This window comes from Panulirus ornatus, chromosome 44 (assembly GCF_036320965.1).
Source record: "Panulirus ornatus isolate Po-2019 chromosome 44, ASM3632096v1, whole genome shotgun sequence".
NCBI classification, from domain to species: domain Eukaryota; kingdom Metazoa; phylum Arthropoda; class Malacostraca; order Decapoda; family Palinuridae; genus Panulirus; species Panulirus ornatus.
Window position 1 is genome coordinate 10422925 of NC_092267.1, and position 20377 is coordinate 10443301.

Here is a 20377-nt window from a genome sequence, read left to right on the forward strand (position 1 = left end):
ACCTTGCAAGTTGTTGTAGAAGTTCTGGGTCTTAGCAAGTTATTTTCATCCATCATGAATAGTTACCTGAGAAATAACTCAAAAGGTTTCAACATATCAAAGATGTGACTATTATTTGCAGTATACCAGTAAACTTTGTGACTCTTTAAGAAAGTCTTAATGGACTTTTATCACATAAAAGTTTCAATAGCATTTCAGTCTACTAGTGGCTGTTACATTAAAACCTTTTGCTTAGATTGTTTTTGTGCTTGAAAGTGATCAGTCCATTTTTTTTTTTTTTTTTTTATACTTTGTCGCTGTCTCCCGCGTTTGCGAGGTAGCGCAAGGAAACAGACGAAAGAAATGGCCCAACCCCCCCCCATACACATGTATATACATACATCCACACACGCAAATATACATACCTACACAGCTTTCCATGGTTTACCCCAGACGCTTCACATGCCTTGATTCAATCCACTGACAGCACGTCAACCCCGGTATACCACATCGCTCCAATTCACTCTATTCCTTGCCCTCCTTTCACCCTCCTGCATGTTCAGGCCCCGATCACACAAAATCTTTTTCACTCCATCTTTCCACCTCCAATTTGGTCTCCCTCTTCTCCTCGTTCCCTCCACCTCCGACACATATATCCTTTTGGTCAATCTTTCCTCACTCATTCTCTCCATGTGCCCAAACCACTTCAAAACACCCTCTTCTGCTCTCTCAACCACGCTCTTTTTATTTCCACACATCTCTCTTACCCTTACGTTACTCACTCGATCAAACCACCTCACACCACACATTGTCCTCAAACATCTCATTTCCAGCACATCCATCCTCCTGCGCACAACTCTATCCATAGCCCACGCCTCGCAACCATACAACATTGTTGGAACCACTATTCCTTCAAACATACCCATTTTTGCTTTCCGAGATAATGTTCTCGACTTCCACACATTCTTCAATGCCCCCAGAATTTTCGCCCCCTCCCCCAGTCCATACCTGAGTAAAAATTTTCTTATATTCTATGTTACTGATCTTTGTTTCATTAATAACTTTCCTTTCATTTTAACTCTGTTTTGTTTCTTAATCTTATTCTAACACTGGTCTCCACTTGAATGTTATTCTCTGTTTGGTTACTGAATTATTTAAATGCATATTTGTCTCATTGTTATGCTTTGTAGTTTGTTTCTTAGTCCTGTTTTGTTGTTGACCTGTTTTATTACCTCTGCTTAGATTTTTTTCATACATAGTTGCCATTTCCCGCGTCAGTGAACAAAGGATTGAGCCTTAGATTGTTATTATTATACTTTGTCACTGTCTCCCGTGTTAGTGAGGTAGTGCAAGGAAACAGACGAAAGAATGGCCCAACCCACCCACATACACATGTATATACATACTCGTTCACACACGCACTTATACATACCTATACATTTCAATGTATACATCCATATACATACACAGACATATACAAATATACTCATGTACATAATTCATACTAGCTGCCTTATTCATTCCCGTCTCCACCTTGCCACACATGAAATGATTTTATTTATTTAAATGCATATTTGTCTCATTGTTATGCTTTGTAGTTTGTTTCTTAGTCCTGTTTTGTTGTTGACCTGTTTTATAACCTCTGCTTAGGTTTTTTCATACATATTTGCCATTTCCTGCATCAGTGAGGTAGCATTAAGAACAAAGGATTGAGCCTTTGATTATTATTTTAACTTTCTAAACAGGGAAACAGAGGAAGGAGTCACGCGGGGAGTGCTCATCCTCCTCGAAGTCTCAGATTGGGGTGTCTAAATGTGTATGGATGTAACCAAGATGAGAAAAAAGGAGAGATAGGTAGTATGTTTGAGGAAAGGAACCTGGATGTTTTGGCTCTGAGTGAAACGAAGCTCAAGTGGTTTGGGAATGACTTGGGAGTAAAGTCAGGGGTTAGTGAGAGGACAAGAGCAAGGGAAGGAATAGCACTACTCCTGAAACAGGAGTGGTGGGAGTATGTGATAGAGTGTAAGAAAGCAAACTCTAGATTGATATGGGTAAAACTGAGAGTGGATGAAGAGAGATGGGTGATTATTGGTGCATATGCACCTGGGCATGAGAAGAAAGATCATGAGAGGCAAGTGTTTTGGGAGCATCTGAGTTAGTGTGTTAGTAGCTTTGATGCACGAGACTGGGTATAGTAATGGGTCATTTGAATGCAAAGGTGAGTAATGAGGCAGTTGAGGGAATAATTGGTGTACATGGGATGTTCAGTGTTGTAAATGGAAATGGTGAAAAGCTTGTAGACTTATGTGCTGAAAAAGGACAGGTGATTGAGAATACCTGGTTTAAAAAGAGAGATGTACATAAGTATACGTATGTAGGTAGGAGAAATGGCCAGAGAGCATTTTTTGATTTTGTGTTAGTTGATAGGCACGCGAAAGAGAGACTTTTGGATGTTAATGTGCTGAGAGGTGCAACTGGAGGGATGTCTGATCATTATCATGTGGAGGCAAAGGTGAAGATTTGTAGAGGTTTTCAGAAAGGAAGAGAGAATGTTGGGGCGAAGAGAGTGGTGAGAGTAAGTGAGCTTGGGAAGGAGACTTGTGTGAGGAAGTACCAGGAGAGACTGAGTACAGAAAGGAAAAAGGTGAGAACAAAGGAGGTAAGGGGAGTGGGGGAGGAATGGGATGTATCTAGGGAAGCATTGATGGCTTGTGCAAAAGATGCTTGTGGCATGAGAAGCGTGGGAGGTGGGCAGATTCGAAAGGGTAGTGAGTCGTGGGATGAAGAAGTAAGATTATCAGTGAAAGAGAAGAGAGAGGCATTTGGACAATTTTTGCAGGGAAATAATGCAAATCACTGGGCGATGTATAAAAGAAAGAAGCAGGAGGTCAAGAGAAAGGTGCAGGAGGCGAAAAAGAGGGCAAATGAGAGTTGGTGTGAGAGAGTATCATTTTATTTTAGGGAGAATAAAAACTTTCAAGAATGGCCCAACCCATCCACATACACACGTATATACATAAACGTCCACACACGCACATATACATACCTATACATCTCAACGTATACATATATATATACACACACAGACACATACATATATACACATGTACATAGTTTATACTGTCTGCCTTTATTCATTCGCGTCGCCACCCCACCACACATAAAATGACAACCCCCTACCCCAGCATGTGCACGAGGTAGCACAAGGAAAAGACAACAAAAGCCACATTCGTTCACACTCAGTCTCTAGCTGTCATGTATAATGCACCGAAACCACAGCTCCCTTTCCACATCCAGGCCCCACAAAACTTTCCATGATTTACCCCAGACGCTTCACATGCCTTAGTTCAATCCATTAACAGCACGTCAACCCTGGCATACCACATCGTTCTATTTCACACTATTCCTTGCACGCCTTTCACCCTCCTGCATGTTCAGGCCCTGATCACTCAAAATCCTTTTCACTCTATCTTTCCACCTCCAGTTTGGTCTCTCACTTCTCCTTGTTCCCTCCACCTCTGACATGTATATCCTCTTTGTCAGTCTTTCCTAATTCATTCTCTCCATTGACCAAACCATATCAAAACACCCTCTTCTGCTCTCTCTCAACCACACTCTTATTACCACACATCTCTCTTACCCTATTATTACTTATTCGATCAAACCACCTCACACCACACATTGTCCTCAGACATCTCATTTCCAGCACATCCACCCTCCTCCACACAACTCTATCTATAGCCCAAGCCTCGCATCCATGTAACATTGTCAGAACCACTATTCCTTCAAACATACCCATTTTTGCTCTCTGAGATAACGTTCTTGCTTTCCACACATTTTTCAACGCTCCCAGAACTTTCTCCCCCTCCCCCACCGTATGACTCACGTCCTACTGTACCTAATAACTTTGGTCTTATTCACATTTCCTCTCAGCTTTCTTCTTTCACACACTTTATCAAACTCAATCACCATCTTCTGCAGTCTCTCACATGAATCAGCCACCAGCGCTGTATCATCAGTGAACAACAACTGACTCACTTCCCAGGCTCTCTCATCCACAACAGACTGCATACTTGCCCCTCTCTCCAAAACTATTGCATTCACCTCCCTAACAACCCCACCCATAAACAAATTAAACAACCATGGAGACATTACGCACCCCTGCCGCAGACCGACATTCACTGAGAACCAATCTCTTTCCTCTCTTCCTACTCGTACACGTTCCTTACATCCTCGATAAAGACTTCTCTGCTTCTAACAACTTGCCTCCCACACCATATATATTTAATACCTTCCACAGAGCATCTTTATCAACTCTATCATATGCCTTCTCCAGATCCATAAATGCTACATACAAATCCATTTGCTTTTCTAAGTATTTCTCACATACATTCTTCAAAGCAAACACCTGATCCACATATCCTCTGCCACTTCTGAAACCACACTGCTCTTCCCCAATCTGATGCTCTGTACATGCCTTCACCCTCTCAATAAATACCCTTCCATATAATTTCCCAGGAATACTCAGCAAACTTATGCCTCTGTAATTTAAGCACTCACCTTATCCACCTTGCCTTTGTACAATGGCACTATGGAAGCATTCATGTTTTTTCATGCCTGATCGCCATTTCCCATGTTAGCAAGGTTGTGCCAGGAAACAGATGAAGAAAGGCACATCTGCACACATTTATTTATTATTCTTATATTTATTTTGCTTTGTCGCTGTCTCCCGCGTTTGCGAGGTAGCGCAAGGAAACAGACGAAAGAAATGGCCCAACCCACCCCCATACACAATGTATACACACACACATCCACACACGCAAATATACATACCTCTACATCTCAGTGTACACATATATATACATACACAGACACATACATATATACCCATGCACACAATTCACACTGTCTGCCCCCATTCACTCCCATCGCCTCCTCGCCACACATGGAATACCATCCCCCTCCCCCCTCATGAGTGCGAGGTAGCACTAGGGAAAGACAACAAAGGCCCCATTCATTCACACTCAGTCTCTAGCTGCCACACAATAATGCCCGAAACCACAGCTCCCTTTCCACATCCAGGCCCCACACAACCTTCCATGGCCCACCCCAGACGCTTCACGTGCCCTAATTCAATCCACTGACAGCACGTCAACCTCAGTATACCACATCGATCCAATTCACTCTATTCCTTGCCCTCCTTTCACCCTCCTGCATGTTCAGGCCCCGATCACACAAAATCTTTTTCACTCCATCTTTCCACCTCCAATTTGGTCTCCCACTTCTCCTCGTTCCCTCCACCTCCGACACATATATCCTCTTGGTCAATCTTTCCTCACTCATTCTCTCCATGTGCCCAAACCATTTCAAAGCACACATACACATATATATACATAAACACACACTTATGTACATATAAATTTTCATTATGAATCTTTCCCACTCATGATCCATCTGTGTATACTGGGCATCGTATATGACACCATATGATGTTCACTTCCCATGCCACAAACATCAACAGAAAGGTTGTAAACAAACTAAGCATTCTTAGAACACTTATTGTTACCTGATATGGACAAGGAAAAGAATCCCTTGGTATCCTCTATAGGCAGTTCATTAGCTACACCCTAAACTGTGCCTAACTTGTCTTATTATCTGTCCTATCAAAAGCCAATATAACAAAGCTACAATCCACACAAAACAGAGCAGTTAGAACAATCACTGGCTGCATAGCAACCACAAGCATTCAATACCTGCACAATGAAGCAAAAATACTATGTAAATTTTACTTCAGTATGCTTGACCATAGCTAACCATAGCTAACCAGCATCCCCCAAGTATTAATAAAAAGCTTACCCCTGCTTCACCCCTCATCATCCTATATTTACAGATGTCCACTTCTCTCAGAGAACAAAAAATTGACAAAACACATTCTTGAAATAACCAGATAAGTAGTAAACAACTGCCTTCCCATTCCGGTTTTAAATTTCGCCACCAGAAATAAATCAAACTGTAGATAAACTCCCCAGAAATGTACAGGTTATCCTATTTGTCAGTGCTCTAGACAGCACCCATCTTTCCAGAATTACAAACAGATTCAACATTTCTCAAGATCCCTTATATCCAAGTTGCAGCTTTTAAAGCAAAGGCACTGATAATTTACTCCTCAGTTGAAGTATGCTCATCCCATAAACTCAAACACACGATTACCACATTTTTTTGACATGCAGTTCCAACTGGTGGATGTAACCAACTTCCTGAGTGCTACAGGAACCCTGTAGAAGGGGATCCTATGGTAGTAATGTGAGTTATGCAAAATTGAAAATAATTCTGATAATAGTATATAATATTTGCAGTTCATAAGGTAATTTGAATAGACTCTAAGTCATAAAGGTAGACACTGGTTTGGGTAAAAGCAAATCAACTATGAAAAGATTTAAAAGATTTTTGAAATGAAGACCTGCCAAAAGTGCATCTGATACGGTGAAAATATTAAAATTCACCAAGTTTATTATCAGTAGACCTCCATTTTTCATCCCTGGTGACTTTGGCTTCCTCTGGACTGGCTGATAAATTTTGAAAAATATATTTTTTTTCACTGATGGATTAAGGCGGTTTGTATTGATTCTGACTCTACTTACAGAGAATCACATATGACATATTCATCTCCCATTACAGCAAATTGTAATTTCTTAAGCTGGAGATGTTAAACACTAAAGAGATTGTATTTGAAAAAATACAATACACTCAACATTGCAAGCACCACTAAATGATAAATATTATGTTTTCATGAACCCAATTTTTCCTTACACACCTATTTTGCACAGTTTTGTTTTGATATCAATATTTTTTGGGGGTGATATTTTTGTGTCATTTGTCACTGAAGATGACTTTTTGATTGTTGTGCAAAACAGCTTTGCCTCGCCACTGGGCCACACTGCACTCTGAACAATTCTTATGCATGACTCCAAGATGCTGCCTGACTCGTAAGGAAGTTCCACCAGAACTCTTCATTTTTTCAGCTATTTTCCAGCCATATATGATGAAGCAATATGATGTGCACTTTGCTCTCAGGTGCAAGTCAGGCACCTCATAGTGATTGATAGCTCTATTATGGCTTGGCATAGTTGGAAGTTAATGGCAATTTACTCTGTCAGTCTCTCTCTCTCTCTCTCTCTCTCTCTCTCTCTCTCTCTCTCTCTCTCTCTCTCTCTCTCTCTCTCTCTCTCTCTCTCTCTCTCTCTCTCTCTCACTCTCTCTCTCTCCTGTGGGGTATTATGGCACTGGAAATGGATTGAAGGTAAGCAAGTATGAATGTGTACATGTGTATATATATATCCGTGTATGTGTATGTATATATGTATATATATTGATATGTATGGATAGATATTGATATTTTTTTTTTTTTATACTTTGTCGCTGTCTCCCGCGTTTGCGAGGTAGCGCAAGGAAACAGACGAAAGAAATGACCCAACCCCCCCCCATACACATGTATATACATACGTCCACACATGCAAATATACATACCTACACAGCTTTCCATGGTTTACCCCAGAGGCTTCACATGCCTTGATTCAATCCACTGACAGCACGTCAACCCCGGTATACCACATCGCTCCAATTCACTCTATTCCTTGCCTTCCTTTCACCCTCCTGCATGTTCAGGCCCCGATCACACAAAATCTTTTTCACTCCATCTTTCCACCTCCAATTTGGTCTCCCTCTTCTCCTTGCTCCCTCCACCTCCGACACATATATCCTCTTGGTCAATCTTTCCTCACTCATCCTCTCCATGTGCCCAAACCACTTCAAAACACCCTCTTCTGCTCTCTCAACCACGCTCTTTTTATTTCCACACATCTCTCTTACCCTTACGTTACTCACTCGATCAAACCACCTCACACCACACATTGTCCTCAAATATCTCATTTCCAGCACATCCATCCTCCTGCGCACAACTCTATCCATAGCCCACGCCTCGCAACCATACAACATTGTTGGAACCACTATTCCTTCAAACATAGCCATTTTTGCTTTCCGAGATAATGTTCTCGACTTTCACACATTCTTCAAGGCTCCCAGGATTTTCGCCCCCTCCCCCACCCTATGATTCACTTCCGCTTCCATGGTTCCATCCGCTGCCAGATCCACTCCCAGGTATCTAAAACACTTTACCTCCTCCAGTTTTTCTCCATTCAAACTTACCTCCCAATTGACTTGACCCTCAACCCTACTGTACCTAATAACCTTGCTCTTATTCACATTTACTCTTAACTTTCTTCTTTCACACACTTTACCAAACTCAGTCACCAGCTTCTGCAGTTTCTTACATGAATCAGCCACCAGCGCTGTATCATCAGTCTGTTGGGGATGAGAGAGCTTGGGAAGTGAGTCAGTTGTTGTTCGCTGATGATACAGCGCTGGTGGCTGATTCATGTGAGAAACTGCAGAAGCTGGTGACTGAGTATGGTAAAGTGTGTGAAAGAAGAAAGTTAAGAGTAAATGTGAATAAGAGCAACATTATTAGGTACAGTAGGGTTGAGGGTCAAGTCAATTGGGAGGTAAGTTTGAATGGAGAAAAACTGGAGGAAGTAAAGTGTTTTAGATATCTGGGTGTGGATCTGGCAGCGGATGGAACCATGGAAGCGGAAGTGGATCATAGGATGGGGGAGGGGGCGAAAATCCTGGGAGCCTTGAAGAATGTGTGGAGGTGGAGAACATTATCTCGGAAAGCAAAAATGGGTATGTTTGAAGGAATAGTGGTTCCAACAATGTTGTATGGTTGCGAGGCGTGGGCTATGGATAGAGTTGTGCACAAGAGGGTGGATGTGCTGGAAATGAGATGTTTAAGGACAATATGTGGTGTGAGGTGGTTTGATCGAGTAAGTAACGTAAGGGTAAGAGAGATGTGTGGAAATAAAAAGAGCGTGGTTGAGAGAGCAGAAGAGGGTGTTTTGAAATGGTTTGGGCACATGGAGAGAATGAGTGAGGAAAGATTGTCCAAGAGGATATATGTGTCGGAGGTGGAGGGAACGAGGAGAAGTGGGAGACCAAATTGGAGGTGGAAAGATGGAGTGAAATAGATTTTGTGTGATCGGGGCCTGAACATGCAGGAGGGTGAAAGGAGGGCAAGGAATAGAGTGAATTGGATCGATGTGGTATACCGGGGTTGACGTGCTGTCAGTGGATTGAATCAGGGCATGTGAAGCGTCTGGGGTAACCATGGAAAGCTGTGTAGGTATGTATATTTGCGTGTGTGGAGGTATGTATATACATGTGTATGGGGGTGGGTTGGGCCATTTCTTTCGTCTGTTTCCTTGTGGTACCTCGCAAACGCGGGAAACAGCGACAAAGCAAAAAAAGAAAAAAAATATATATATATATATATATATATATATATATATATATATATATATATATATATATATATATATAGTGAATGTTGGGGTGAAGAGGGTGGTGAGAGTAAGTGAGCTTGGGAAGGAGACTTGTGTGAGGAAGTACCAGGAGAGACTGAGTACAGAATGGAAAAAGGTGAGAACAATGGAAGTAAGGGGAGTGGGGGAGGAATGGGATGTATTTAGGGAATCAGTGATGGATTGCGCAAAAGATGCTTGTGGCATGAGAAGACTGGGAGGTGGGTTGATTAGAAAGGGTAGTGAGTGGTGGGATGAAGAAGTAAGATTATTAGTGAAAGAGAAGAGAGAGGCATTTGGACGATTTTTGCAGGGAAAAAATGAAATTGAGTGGGAGATGTATAAAAGAAAGAGACAGGAGGTCAAGAGAAAGGTGCAAGAGGTGAAAAAGAGGGCAAATGAGAGTTGGGGTGAGAGAGTATCATTAAATTTTAGGGAGAATAAAAAGATGTTCTGGAAGGAGGTAAATAAAGTGCATAAGACAAGGGAGCAAATGGGAACTTCAGTGAAGGGCACAAATGGGGAGGTGATAACAAATAGTGGTGATGTGAGAAGGAGATGGAGTGAGTATTTTGAAGGTTTGTTGAATGCGTTTGATGATAGAGTGGCAGATATAGGGTGTTTTAGTCGAGGTGGTGTGCAAAGTGAGAGGGTTAGGGAAAATGATTTGGTAAACAGAGAAGAGGTAGTAAAAGCTTTGCGGAAGATGAAAGCCAGCAAGGCAGCAGGTTTGGATGGTATTGCAGTGGAATTTATTAAAAAAGGGGGTGACTGTATTATTGACTGTTTGGTAAGGTTATTTAATGTATGTATGACTCATGGTGAGGTGCCTGAGGATTGGCGGAATGCTTGCATAGTGCCATTGTACAAAGGCACAGGGGATAAGAGTGAGTGCTCAAATTACAGAGGTATAAGTTTGTTGAGTATTCCTGGTAAATTATATGGGAGGGTATTGATTGAGAGGGTGAAGGCATGTACAGAGCATCAGATTGGGGAAGAGCAGTGTGGTTTCAGAAGTGGTAGAGGATGTGTGGATCAGGTGTTTGCTTTGAAGAATGTATGTGAGAAATACTTAGAAAAGCAAATGGATTTATATGTAGCATTTATGGATCTGGAGAAGGCATATGATAGAGTTGATAAAGATGCTCTGTGGAAGGTATTAAGAATATATGGGGTGGGAGGAAAGTTGTTAGAAGCAGTGAAAAGTTTTAATCGAGGATGTAAGGCATGTGTACGTGTAGGAAGAGAGGAAAGTGATTGGTTCTCAGTGAATGTAGGTTTGCGGCAGGGGTGTGTGATGTCTCCATGGTTGTTTAATTTGTTTATGGATGGGGTTGTTAGGGAGGTAAATGCAAGAGTTTTGGAAAGAGGGGCAAGTATGAAGTCTGTTGGGGATGAGAGAGCTTGGGAAGTGAGTCAGTTGTTGTTCGCTGATGATACAGCGCTGGTGGCTGATTCATGTGAGAAACTGCAGAAGCTGGTGACTGAGTTTGGTAAAGTGTGTGGAAGAAGAAAGTTAAGAGTAAATGTGAATAAGAGCAAGGTTATTAGGTACAGTAGGGTTGAGGGTCAAGTCAATTGGGAGGTGAGTTTGAATGGAGAAAAACTGGAGGAAGTGAAGTGTTTTAGATATCTGGGAGTGGATCTGGCAGCGGATGGAACCATGGAAGCGGAAGTGGATCATAGGGTGGGGGAGGGGGCGAAAATTCTGGGGGCCTTGAAGAATGTGTGGAAGTCGAGAACATTATCTCGGAAAGCAAAAATGGGTATGTTTGAAGGAATAGTGGTTCCAACAATGTTGTATGGTTGCGAGGCGTGGGCTATGGATAGAGTTGTGCGCAGGAGGATGGATGTGCTGGAAATGAGATGTTTGAGGACAGTGTGTGGTGTGAGGTGGTTTGATCGAGTGAGTAACGTAAGGGTAAGAGAGATGTGTGGAAATAAAAAGAGCATGGTTGAGAGAGCAGAAGAGGGTGTTTTGAAGTGGTTTGGGCACATGGAGAGAATGAGTGAGGAAAGATTGACCAAGAGGATATATGTGTCGGAGGTGGAGGGAACGAGGAGAAGAGGGAGACCAAATTGGAGGTGGAAAGATGGAGTGAAAAAGATTTTGTGTGATCGGGGCCTGAACATGCAGGAGGGTGAAAGGAGGGCAAGGAACCATACAACATTGTTGGAACCACTATTCCTTCAAACATACCCATTTTTGCTTTCCGGGATAATGTTCTCGACTTTCACACATTTTTCAAGGCTCCCAAAATTTTCGCCCCCTCCCCCACCCTATGATCCACTTCCGCTTCCATGGTTCCATCCGCTGACAGATTCACTCCCAGATATCTAAAACACTTCACTTCCTCCAGTTTTTCTCCACTCAAACTCACCTCCCAATTGACTTGACCCTCAACCCTACTGTACCTAATAACCTTGCTCTTATTCACATTTACTCTTAACTTTCTTCTTCCACACACTTTTTATATATATATATATATATATATACTTTGAAATGTATAGGTGTCTGTGTGTGTGTGTGTGTGGACGTGTATGTGTATGCATGTGTATGTGGGTTGGTTGGGCCATTCTTTCGTCTGTTTCCTTGCGCTACCTCGCCGACGCGGGAGACAGCAACAAAGTATGATAATAATATATATATATATTATTATACATAGTTGCTCTCTCTCGCGTTAGTGCAAGGAAACTGCTTCTCCTTGTTCCCTTCACCTCTGACACATATATCCTCTTTGTCAATTTTTCTCCACCCATTTTCTCCATATGTCAAAACCATTTCAACACACCCTCTTCTGCTCTCTCAACAACACTCTTTTTATTTCCACACATCTCTCTCACCCTTTCATTACTTACTCGATCTAACCACATCACACCACATATTGCCCTCAAGCATTTCTTTTCCAACGCATCCATCCTCCTCTGTTCAACCCTATCTGTAGCCCATGCCTTGCAACCATATAAAACTGTTGGAACTACTATGCTTTCAGAAATACCCATTCTTTCTCTACGAGATAACATTCTCTCCTTCCACACATTTTTCACCGTCCCAGAACCTTCACCCCCTCCCCCACCCTGTGACTCACTTCTGCTTCCATGGTTCCATCCACTGCTAACTCCACTCCCAGATATCTAAGAGACTTCACTTCCTCCAATTTTCCTCCAAACTTACATTCCAAGTAATTTGTCCCTCAACCCTACTGAACCTAATAACTTTGCTATTATTCACATTTACTCTCAACTTTCTCCTTTCACACACTTTTACAAACTCAGTTACTAACCTCTGCCAATTCTCATTCAAAACAGCCACCAGAGTTGTATCATTGGCAAACAACAACTGACTCATTTCCCAGGCCCTCACATCCCCAACAGACTGCATACTCAACTCTCTCTTCAAAAGTTGCATTTACCAACTTAACCACCCGATCCATAAACAAATTAAAAAACCATGGGGACATCACACACCCCTGCTGCAGACCGACATTCACTGGGAACCAATCCCTCTCTTCTCACTTGTGGACATGCCTTATATCGTTGGTGAAAACTTTTCACTGCTTCTGGCAACTTACTTCCCACACCGTATACTCTTAAAGCCTTCCATACATGATCACTATTTATATGTATATTACTTGGTTTCTGTCTCTGTCTTTGAATATGTCTCAATTTTCGTGTTTCTTTGTTTATCTCCCTATCTTTGTCTCTGTGGCTGTATGTGTTTTTCTTTATATCTATCTTTGTCACTATTTCTTTATTCCTATCTTTTTACCTCTATTTCTTGATTCTGTCATTCTGTTTCTCTCTCTCTCTCTCTCTCTCTCTCTCTCTCTCTCTCTCTCTCTCTCTCTCTCTCTCATATTAATGATATTGCTATCAATGATAAGTGATATTTTCATTTGCTTGCTTGTTAAAATGCTTGCATAAAATTCAAAATCATTAATATGAAGTTTTAATCATTAGATATTTGATGAAAATTTCTATAGGCTAATGTCAAGAAATGAATAACTTTAGAGTATAAATTGTTGGACTAAACTTTGTTGAATGTATTGTCTTATGTCCCTGTAATTATGTATTTCAAGGGTTGCTGTTGTTTAAAATTCAATTGGAGAAATATTCTTGTATTTCAAGTTTTTTTTAGATCATTATCTCATATAGGAAAGCATTTTATCTTGCATATTTGTACCTGTAATAATGCAGTATGTAGGGATATGTCATAGTATCAGGGATTTCTTAAGCTCACATAGGATGCCTTAAAGATATCCTTGTAAGATTTTTCATACAGAACGAGTCACACGAAGGAGACTGTATGTTTGCTCTTAGATGATGTTTGTGGGGAATCAGTGCCCCACTGTCCTTTATATCAAGTGCGAGTACAGACAGTATCTCAGGGTTCCCTAACGTGTGCATGACTTGATGGGGAAACATACATTCTTTTGCAGCTGTTATTCTTATTAAGAAAACCTCTCAAATTCTTGAACAGCTCTTTGTTTAATTGTCTTGTAGTCATATAACATAATCATAACTTATAACTTGTTGTGTGTATGTTCCCTGGGCCAGTGGTGGTTGTTAATTCTGGTAACTGTTAAAAGACTCGGTTCACCCCATGTAGAGATATCACCATCCTCAGAAACCCCAAGGAATTTGCAGTGTGTCCTCTGTGTTTGGAAAAATGACCCCCTTGTGTACACATACATGGACCTTTTATTTAAGTTCCATGTTTTTGTGATCTAATGGCACTATTTATGTATGCTGTGATTTTTGTGAATCAGTCAGTCAGTCAATGTTATCTACATTATGTACATGACTTGCTTAGTGTTTTGTTAAATCTGCCATGAATATATCCTTTTACACTTGTTTTTGAAGAAGACACAGCATACAACTTTTATGTGGTGTCAATTTATGCCTCTGGTTGAGATTAGGATGTGGTCAGTCATCTCCTTTGTAGTGATCCTGGAGCAAACACATTCTCCCTCTTGTAATGTTGTGAAGTTGACAACAATTGATGTGTAAATATCAGCTTTCCCATCACTCCTGAAACTTATGAATTTGAAGCATTTATAGTCTACATTCCATAGTATTTGGCAGATTTAAGATTGATCAGCCACAATACCTGATGCAGTAAAGTAGGCAGGGCTAAGAATAATATCAGAAACTCTATTATCAAAATGTTCTTCTACAAGTCAAGATGTGTTTTTTTATGTATATGTAAATAATTGATTACTGTATTGTCTTGTTTTGGTAATAGTTCTTTCATATCTCCACAGGTTAAAGAGAAAGAAAGGTTCTTTATTCCAATCCATACACTCTCTACAGAAAAATAGTGCAAAGGTAAGATTGCTACATCAGATAAAGAATGTCTGATGGTATCTTGTTGTATGACAGTACTGTAAAAATAACCCCTTATCCACTTATTCCGTTCTATAGACACCCCCCCAGCCTTAAAAAAAAATGCTATTTTCTCCATGGAAAAACAGGAGCCATTTTAACCATTTTCTTTGCATTTCCACCTTTATGAATTCAAAGTTTTCCTGTTTGGTGTTAGAATTTCCCAGGAATGCTGTTTTATTGTTTTTATACCCAGTTGCTTGTCCCAACTAAGCAATGTAGTATCAGGAAGAAATTAACAGTGGCCTCATGTGCATACATTCATCCTCTAACTGTCATGTATGTTGCACCAAAACCAGAGCCCACAATCCACAGCCAAGACCCACATATCACTTCATGGTTTACTTTCATCGTGTGAGGTGTTTTGGTTCAGTTTTCTGATGGCAGGTCATCCTCTTTCTTATAGCACATTGATCTAGTTTATTGTCCGGTGAGTTACTCTTACTCTTCTGATGAGTGTTTATTCTTCAATACCCTAAACTTATTATACTCATTACATTTATTATTGCTCTTACATTTATTCTACTGTGATTGTACTAAGTATTTAAGTAATTTGATTTTATTGTATTCACAGTACTATTGGTTACATTAGTGGCATGGGATTTAGTTATAAATCTAAGCACAGTTATACTTTAATGTAATGAAATTTGCCGATGTTTATTTTAGGGTTGAGAAGCTTATTACTGATGATATTATTTATTTTATTATACTTTGTCGCTGTCTCCCGCGTTAGCAAGATGGCACAAGGAAACAGACGAAAGAATGGCCCAACCCACCCACATACACATGTATATACATACACGTCCACACACGCACATATACATACCTATGCATCTCAATGTATACATATATATATACACACACAGACATATACATATATACACATGTACCAAATTCATACTGTCTGCCCTTATTGATTCCTGTCGCCACCCCGCCACACATGAAATGAAAACCCCCTCCCCCCGCATGTGCGCAAGGTAGCGCTAGGAAAGGACAACAAAGGCCACATTCGTTCACACTCAGTCTCTAGCTGTCATGTATAGTGCATCAAAACCACAGCTCCCTTTCCACATCCAGGTCCCACAGAACCTTCCATGATTTACCCCAGATGCTTCACATGCCTTGGTTCAATCTGTTGACAGCACATTGACCCCGGTATACCACATCGTTCCAATTCACTCTATTCCTTGCACACCTTTCACCCTCCTGCATGTTCAGGCCCCGATCACTCAAAATCTTTTTCACTCCATCTTTCCACCTCCAATTTGGTCTCCCACTTCTCCTTGATCCCTCCACCTCTGACACATATATCCTCTTTGTCAATCTTTCCTCACTGATTCTCTCCATGTGACCAAACCATTTCAAAACACCCTCTTCTGCTCTCTCAACCACGCTCTTTTTATTACCACACATCTCTTTTACCCTTTCATTACTTACTCGATCAAACCACCTCACACCACATATTGTCCTCAAACAGCTCATTTCCAGCACATCCACCCTCCTCCGCACAACTCTATCTATAGCCCACACCTCGCAACCATATAATATTGTTGGAACCAGTGTTCTTTCAAACATACCCATTTTTGCTTTCCAAGATAACATTCTCAACTTCCACACATTTTTCAACGTTCCCAGAACTTTCTCCCCCTCCCCCACCCTATGATTCACTTTCGCTTCCACGGGTCCATCCGCTGCCAAATCCACTCCCAGATATCGAAAACACTTCACTTCCTCCAGTTTTTCTCCATTCAAACTTACCTCCCAATTAACTTGTCCCTCAACCCTACTGTACCTAATAACTTTGCTCTTATTCACATTTACTCTCAGCTTTCTTCTTTCACACACTTTATCAAACTCAGTCACCAGATTCTGCAGTTTCTCATCCAAATCAGCCACCAGCGCTGTACTGATGATAAAAGATTTATTTTAGAATATCATCCACACATTATTGATATGCAAATACTGTGTGATCCAGTGGCAAAGGAAGGAGACTAGTTCCTGAAGGGCCAGAGTTCTTATACTTCATATTTTGTTTAACAGTTGATTTCTGTTTTGAATGTATAGTTGTCTCATAGTATATATAAGGAGCCTAGATATCTAAATAATTCAGCAGAAGTGTATGGATATCACAGGCAAATCCTAGTATAATCCAGTATTATGAGACAAAAACAGATTTGCTGTCACAGATGTTCACTGTCTGAGTGGTCCTGATCCTTGATCATATTAGTATCAGTGTCTTTTTTAACGTCATGTTTGTTTATCTGTAATCTTAAAACTCTATCCTTTTCTAAAGTTTGTATGTGATATGTACATATTTTGTAATAGAGACTACATATTACTTTCTTGATTATGTCAGATGAGGTTGTCTCCCAAGAAATTTTGATCAATTTAAGTTATCCATATATGTATTATACAGATACTAAGTGTACTATTTGTACACCTGTAGGTCATTGTTGGCACTGTGAGTAAGAACCTGAAATTAGCACTTCAATGTTATTTCAGAAACTATATTTGGAATTATTTTTGAATTTTGTCAAAGACAATCACACTTTTCCCCATTCACCTTTCTCTCCATGACAAACACCCAGTAACAGTGATTATGCAAATCATACACTCACCATTGCAGCTTTCTTTATAATGCCACACTGCATGGTAATAAACATACATGTAATGACTTTCTTCATGATGATCAATAGCTACTACTTATTTTTCTTAACTTACTAGTGGTGAGACAGCTGTGATAGTGCAAGTTAGCCTTGTATAATTATTTTTTCTACATGTTTATTACAAGCATAAAGGAGTCGATGGAGGATTGTGATCCTCTTTTAGTGTGACATGACCACTTGTTTCATTTCCTAAATACTGGTGAAGTTTTTATATAGATTCACTCTTTCTGTGGTTTCCCGTAGGTATTACAAATTGTATCAGTTATGTATACACTATGTAATGAATATATGTAGTGTTATGATTGTTTAGTTGCAATAATTGTTATTCTTTTCATAACTTTCAAACAGCAATTTCTTTAAACCTTTTTTGTACCTATTCCATATAACTTTCTCATCAGCAATTCTAGGCAGTTCCCTTGCCTTTTCCTTCTACCCTTTTTAGCCATATAATTGACCAGAACCTGGTAATGTCTTCAGTTCTCAGCCAAGCGTGACGTCTGTGATGAGAAGTCAGCAGGTGCTCGTAATGATTACCTCCTTACCCTGGCAAGCAGCAATGCTCACCAGCGACGCTACTACGAGATTGACTTTGAGAGAATTCTTCGGGTTGGTTTCAGACTGTTCAGCAGTAGGGGTTGATGGTATACTCATACATAATTGGTACAAGCAGTACACATTATCTAGAATATATGTATATTGTCTACAATGTTTGGCATGTATATTACAAAAAAATTATTAACTTTTGATAGAGATGAGTTTTACTCGTGTATTGAGATCTGTGAAATAATTTCCATTGATAAGAATACTTGTGAGTACATTTAGCCTAACAGAATTAGTATTAGTCCAGAAATGGAATGATTTTGTTACTTAAAAATGGTAACAATTCTGATATTTCAGACAATGGAATGTGATATGTATGACAAAGTGGCAGAATACTTGACCCTTATGAGCAGGACAGAGCTCCTAACCTGTTCAGCATCCCAAGCCTCCTTTAACAAGATTAAGGAGCAGTCCACTACTGTAAGTTAACATTTCCATTGGCAGAATTCTTGCTTTTCACCTCTTCCTTGCCTTTGCCAATCTTATTCCATGTCCCTTTTTAATATTATGACCATGTCTTACTTTTGTAATTGTAATTTTTTAAGACCACTTGCTATGTGCTCTCATGTATTTCTTAGTTTAGATTCTGCTTTGTTCCCTTTACCCTGTATTTGTCTTGTCTTATATTGTTTCTTTCCACTAGCCCAATTCTATTATAAACTGTATTGACCAACAGATTATTATCTAGGCTTCAGTAATTCTTGCAGTGCTATCAGAGATATTATTGAGACACATATAGGGCATGGGGAGAAAGAAAACTTCCCTTGTTCTCCTGCATTTCATAAAAGGCAACTGAGAGGGGCGAGAGCAGAATACTGGAAATTCTACCCTCCTGTATTACTTTCCGAATGAAGGAACAGATAGAAGGGCCAAATGAGGATCCTTTTTCTTCTAAGGCTTAATCATCTGTTCTGGATGATGCCTCACTCACATTGGAAATAGCAGACAAGTATAGAAGAAAAAAAAAAAAAGGTCTGTGGGGCCTGGATGTGAAAAGGGAGCTGTGGTTTTGGTGCATTACTCATGACAGCTAGACACTAAGTGTGAACGAATGTAGCCTTTTTGTCTCCTTGGCACTATCTTGCTGGAGGGGGGGAGATGCTATTTCCTGTGTGGCTGGGTGGCAATGGGAATGGATGAAGGAAGTAAGTATGATTATATACATGCGTATATATGTATATGTCTGTGTATGCATATGTATGTGTACGTTGAAATGTATATGTATGTATATGTGCATGTATGGACGTTTAAGGATATATATGTGTTTCTGCTAGAGGCACTGAAAAGTTTTTACCAATGATGTAAGGCATGTGTACGAGCAGGAAGAGAGGAAAGTGATTGGTTCCCAGGGAATGTCTGTTTGCGGCAGGGGTGCATGATGTATCCATGGTTAATATAAATATTATTATTATTATTATTTTGCTTTGTTGCTGTCTCCCGCGTTTGCGAGGTAGCGCAAGGAAACAGATGAAAGAAATGGCCCAACCCACCCCAATACACATTTATATACATACACGTCCACACATGCAAATATACATACCCATACATACCCATGTACACATATATATACACACACAGACACATACATATATACAAATGCACACATTTCACACTGTCTGCCTTTATTCATTCCCATCGCCACCTCGCCACACATGGAATAACATCCCCCTCCCCCCTCATGTGTGCGAGGTAGCGCTAGGAAAAGAGAACAAAGGCCCCATTCGTTCACACTCAGTCTCTAGCTGTCATGCAATAATGCCCAAAACCACAGCTCCCTTTCCACATCCAGGCCCCACACAACTTTCCATGGTTTACCCCAGACGCCTCACATGCCCTGATTCAATCTATTGACAGCACGTTGACCCCGGTATACCACATCGATCCAATTCACTCTATTCCTTGCCTGCCTTTCACCCTCCTGCATGTTCAGGCCCCGATCACTCAAAATCTTTTTCACTCCATCTTTCCACCTCCAATTTGGTCTCCCACTTCTCCTCGTTCCCTCCACCTCCGACACATATATATTCTCTTTGTCAATCTTTCCTCACTCATTCTCTCCATGTGCCCAAACCATTTCAAAACCCCCTCTTCTGCTCTCTCAACCACGCTCTTTTTATTTCCACACATCTCTCTTACCCTATTATTACTTACCCGATCAAACCACCTCACACCACATATTGTCCTGAAACATCTCATTTCCAGCACATCCACCCTCCTGCGCACAACTCTATCCATAGCCCACGCCTCGCAACCATACAACATTGTTGGAACCACTATTCCTTCAAACATACCCATTTTTGCTTTCCGAGATAATGTTGTCAACTTCCACAC

At 40.6% G+C, this 20377-nt stretch overlaps 1 protein-coding gene across 1 annotated transcript in view; it reads left to right on the forward strand.

Moving 5' to 3' along the window:
- The window catches only part of nwk (nervous wreck), a 272814-nt gene that overhangs the window by 137355 nt on the left and 115082 nt on the right, over positions 1-20377 (forward strand). The window contains exons 9-11 of the mRNA XM_071687955.1: positions 14660-14723; positions 17924-18052; positions 18344-18466. Coding sequence (XP_071544056.1) covers positions 14660-14723; positions 17924-18052; positions 18344-18466 — 316 coding nt within the window. The remainder of the gene's footprint in view (positions 1-14659; positions 14724-17923; positions 18053-18343; positions 18467-20377) is intronic.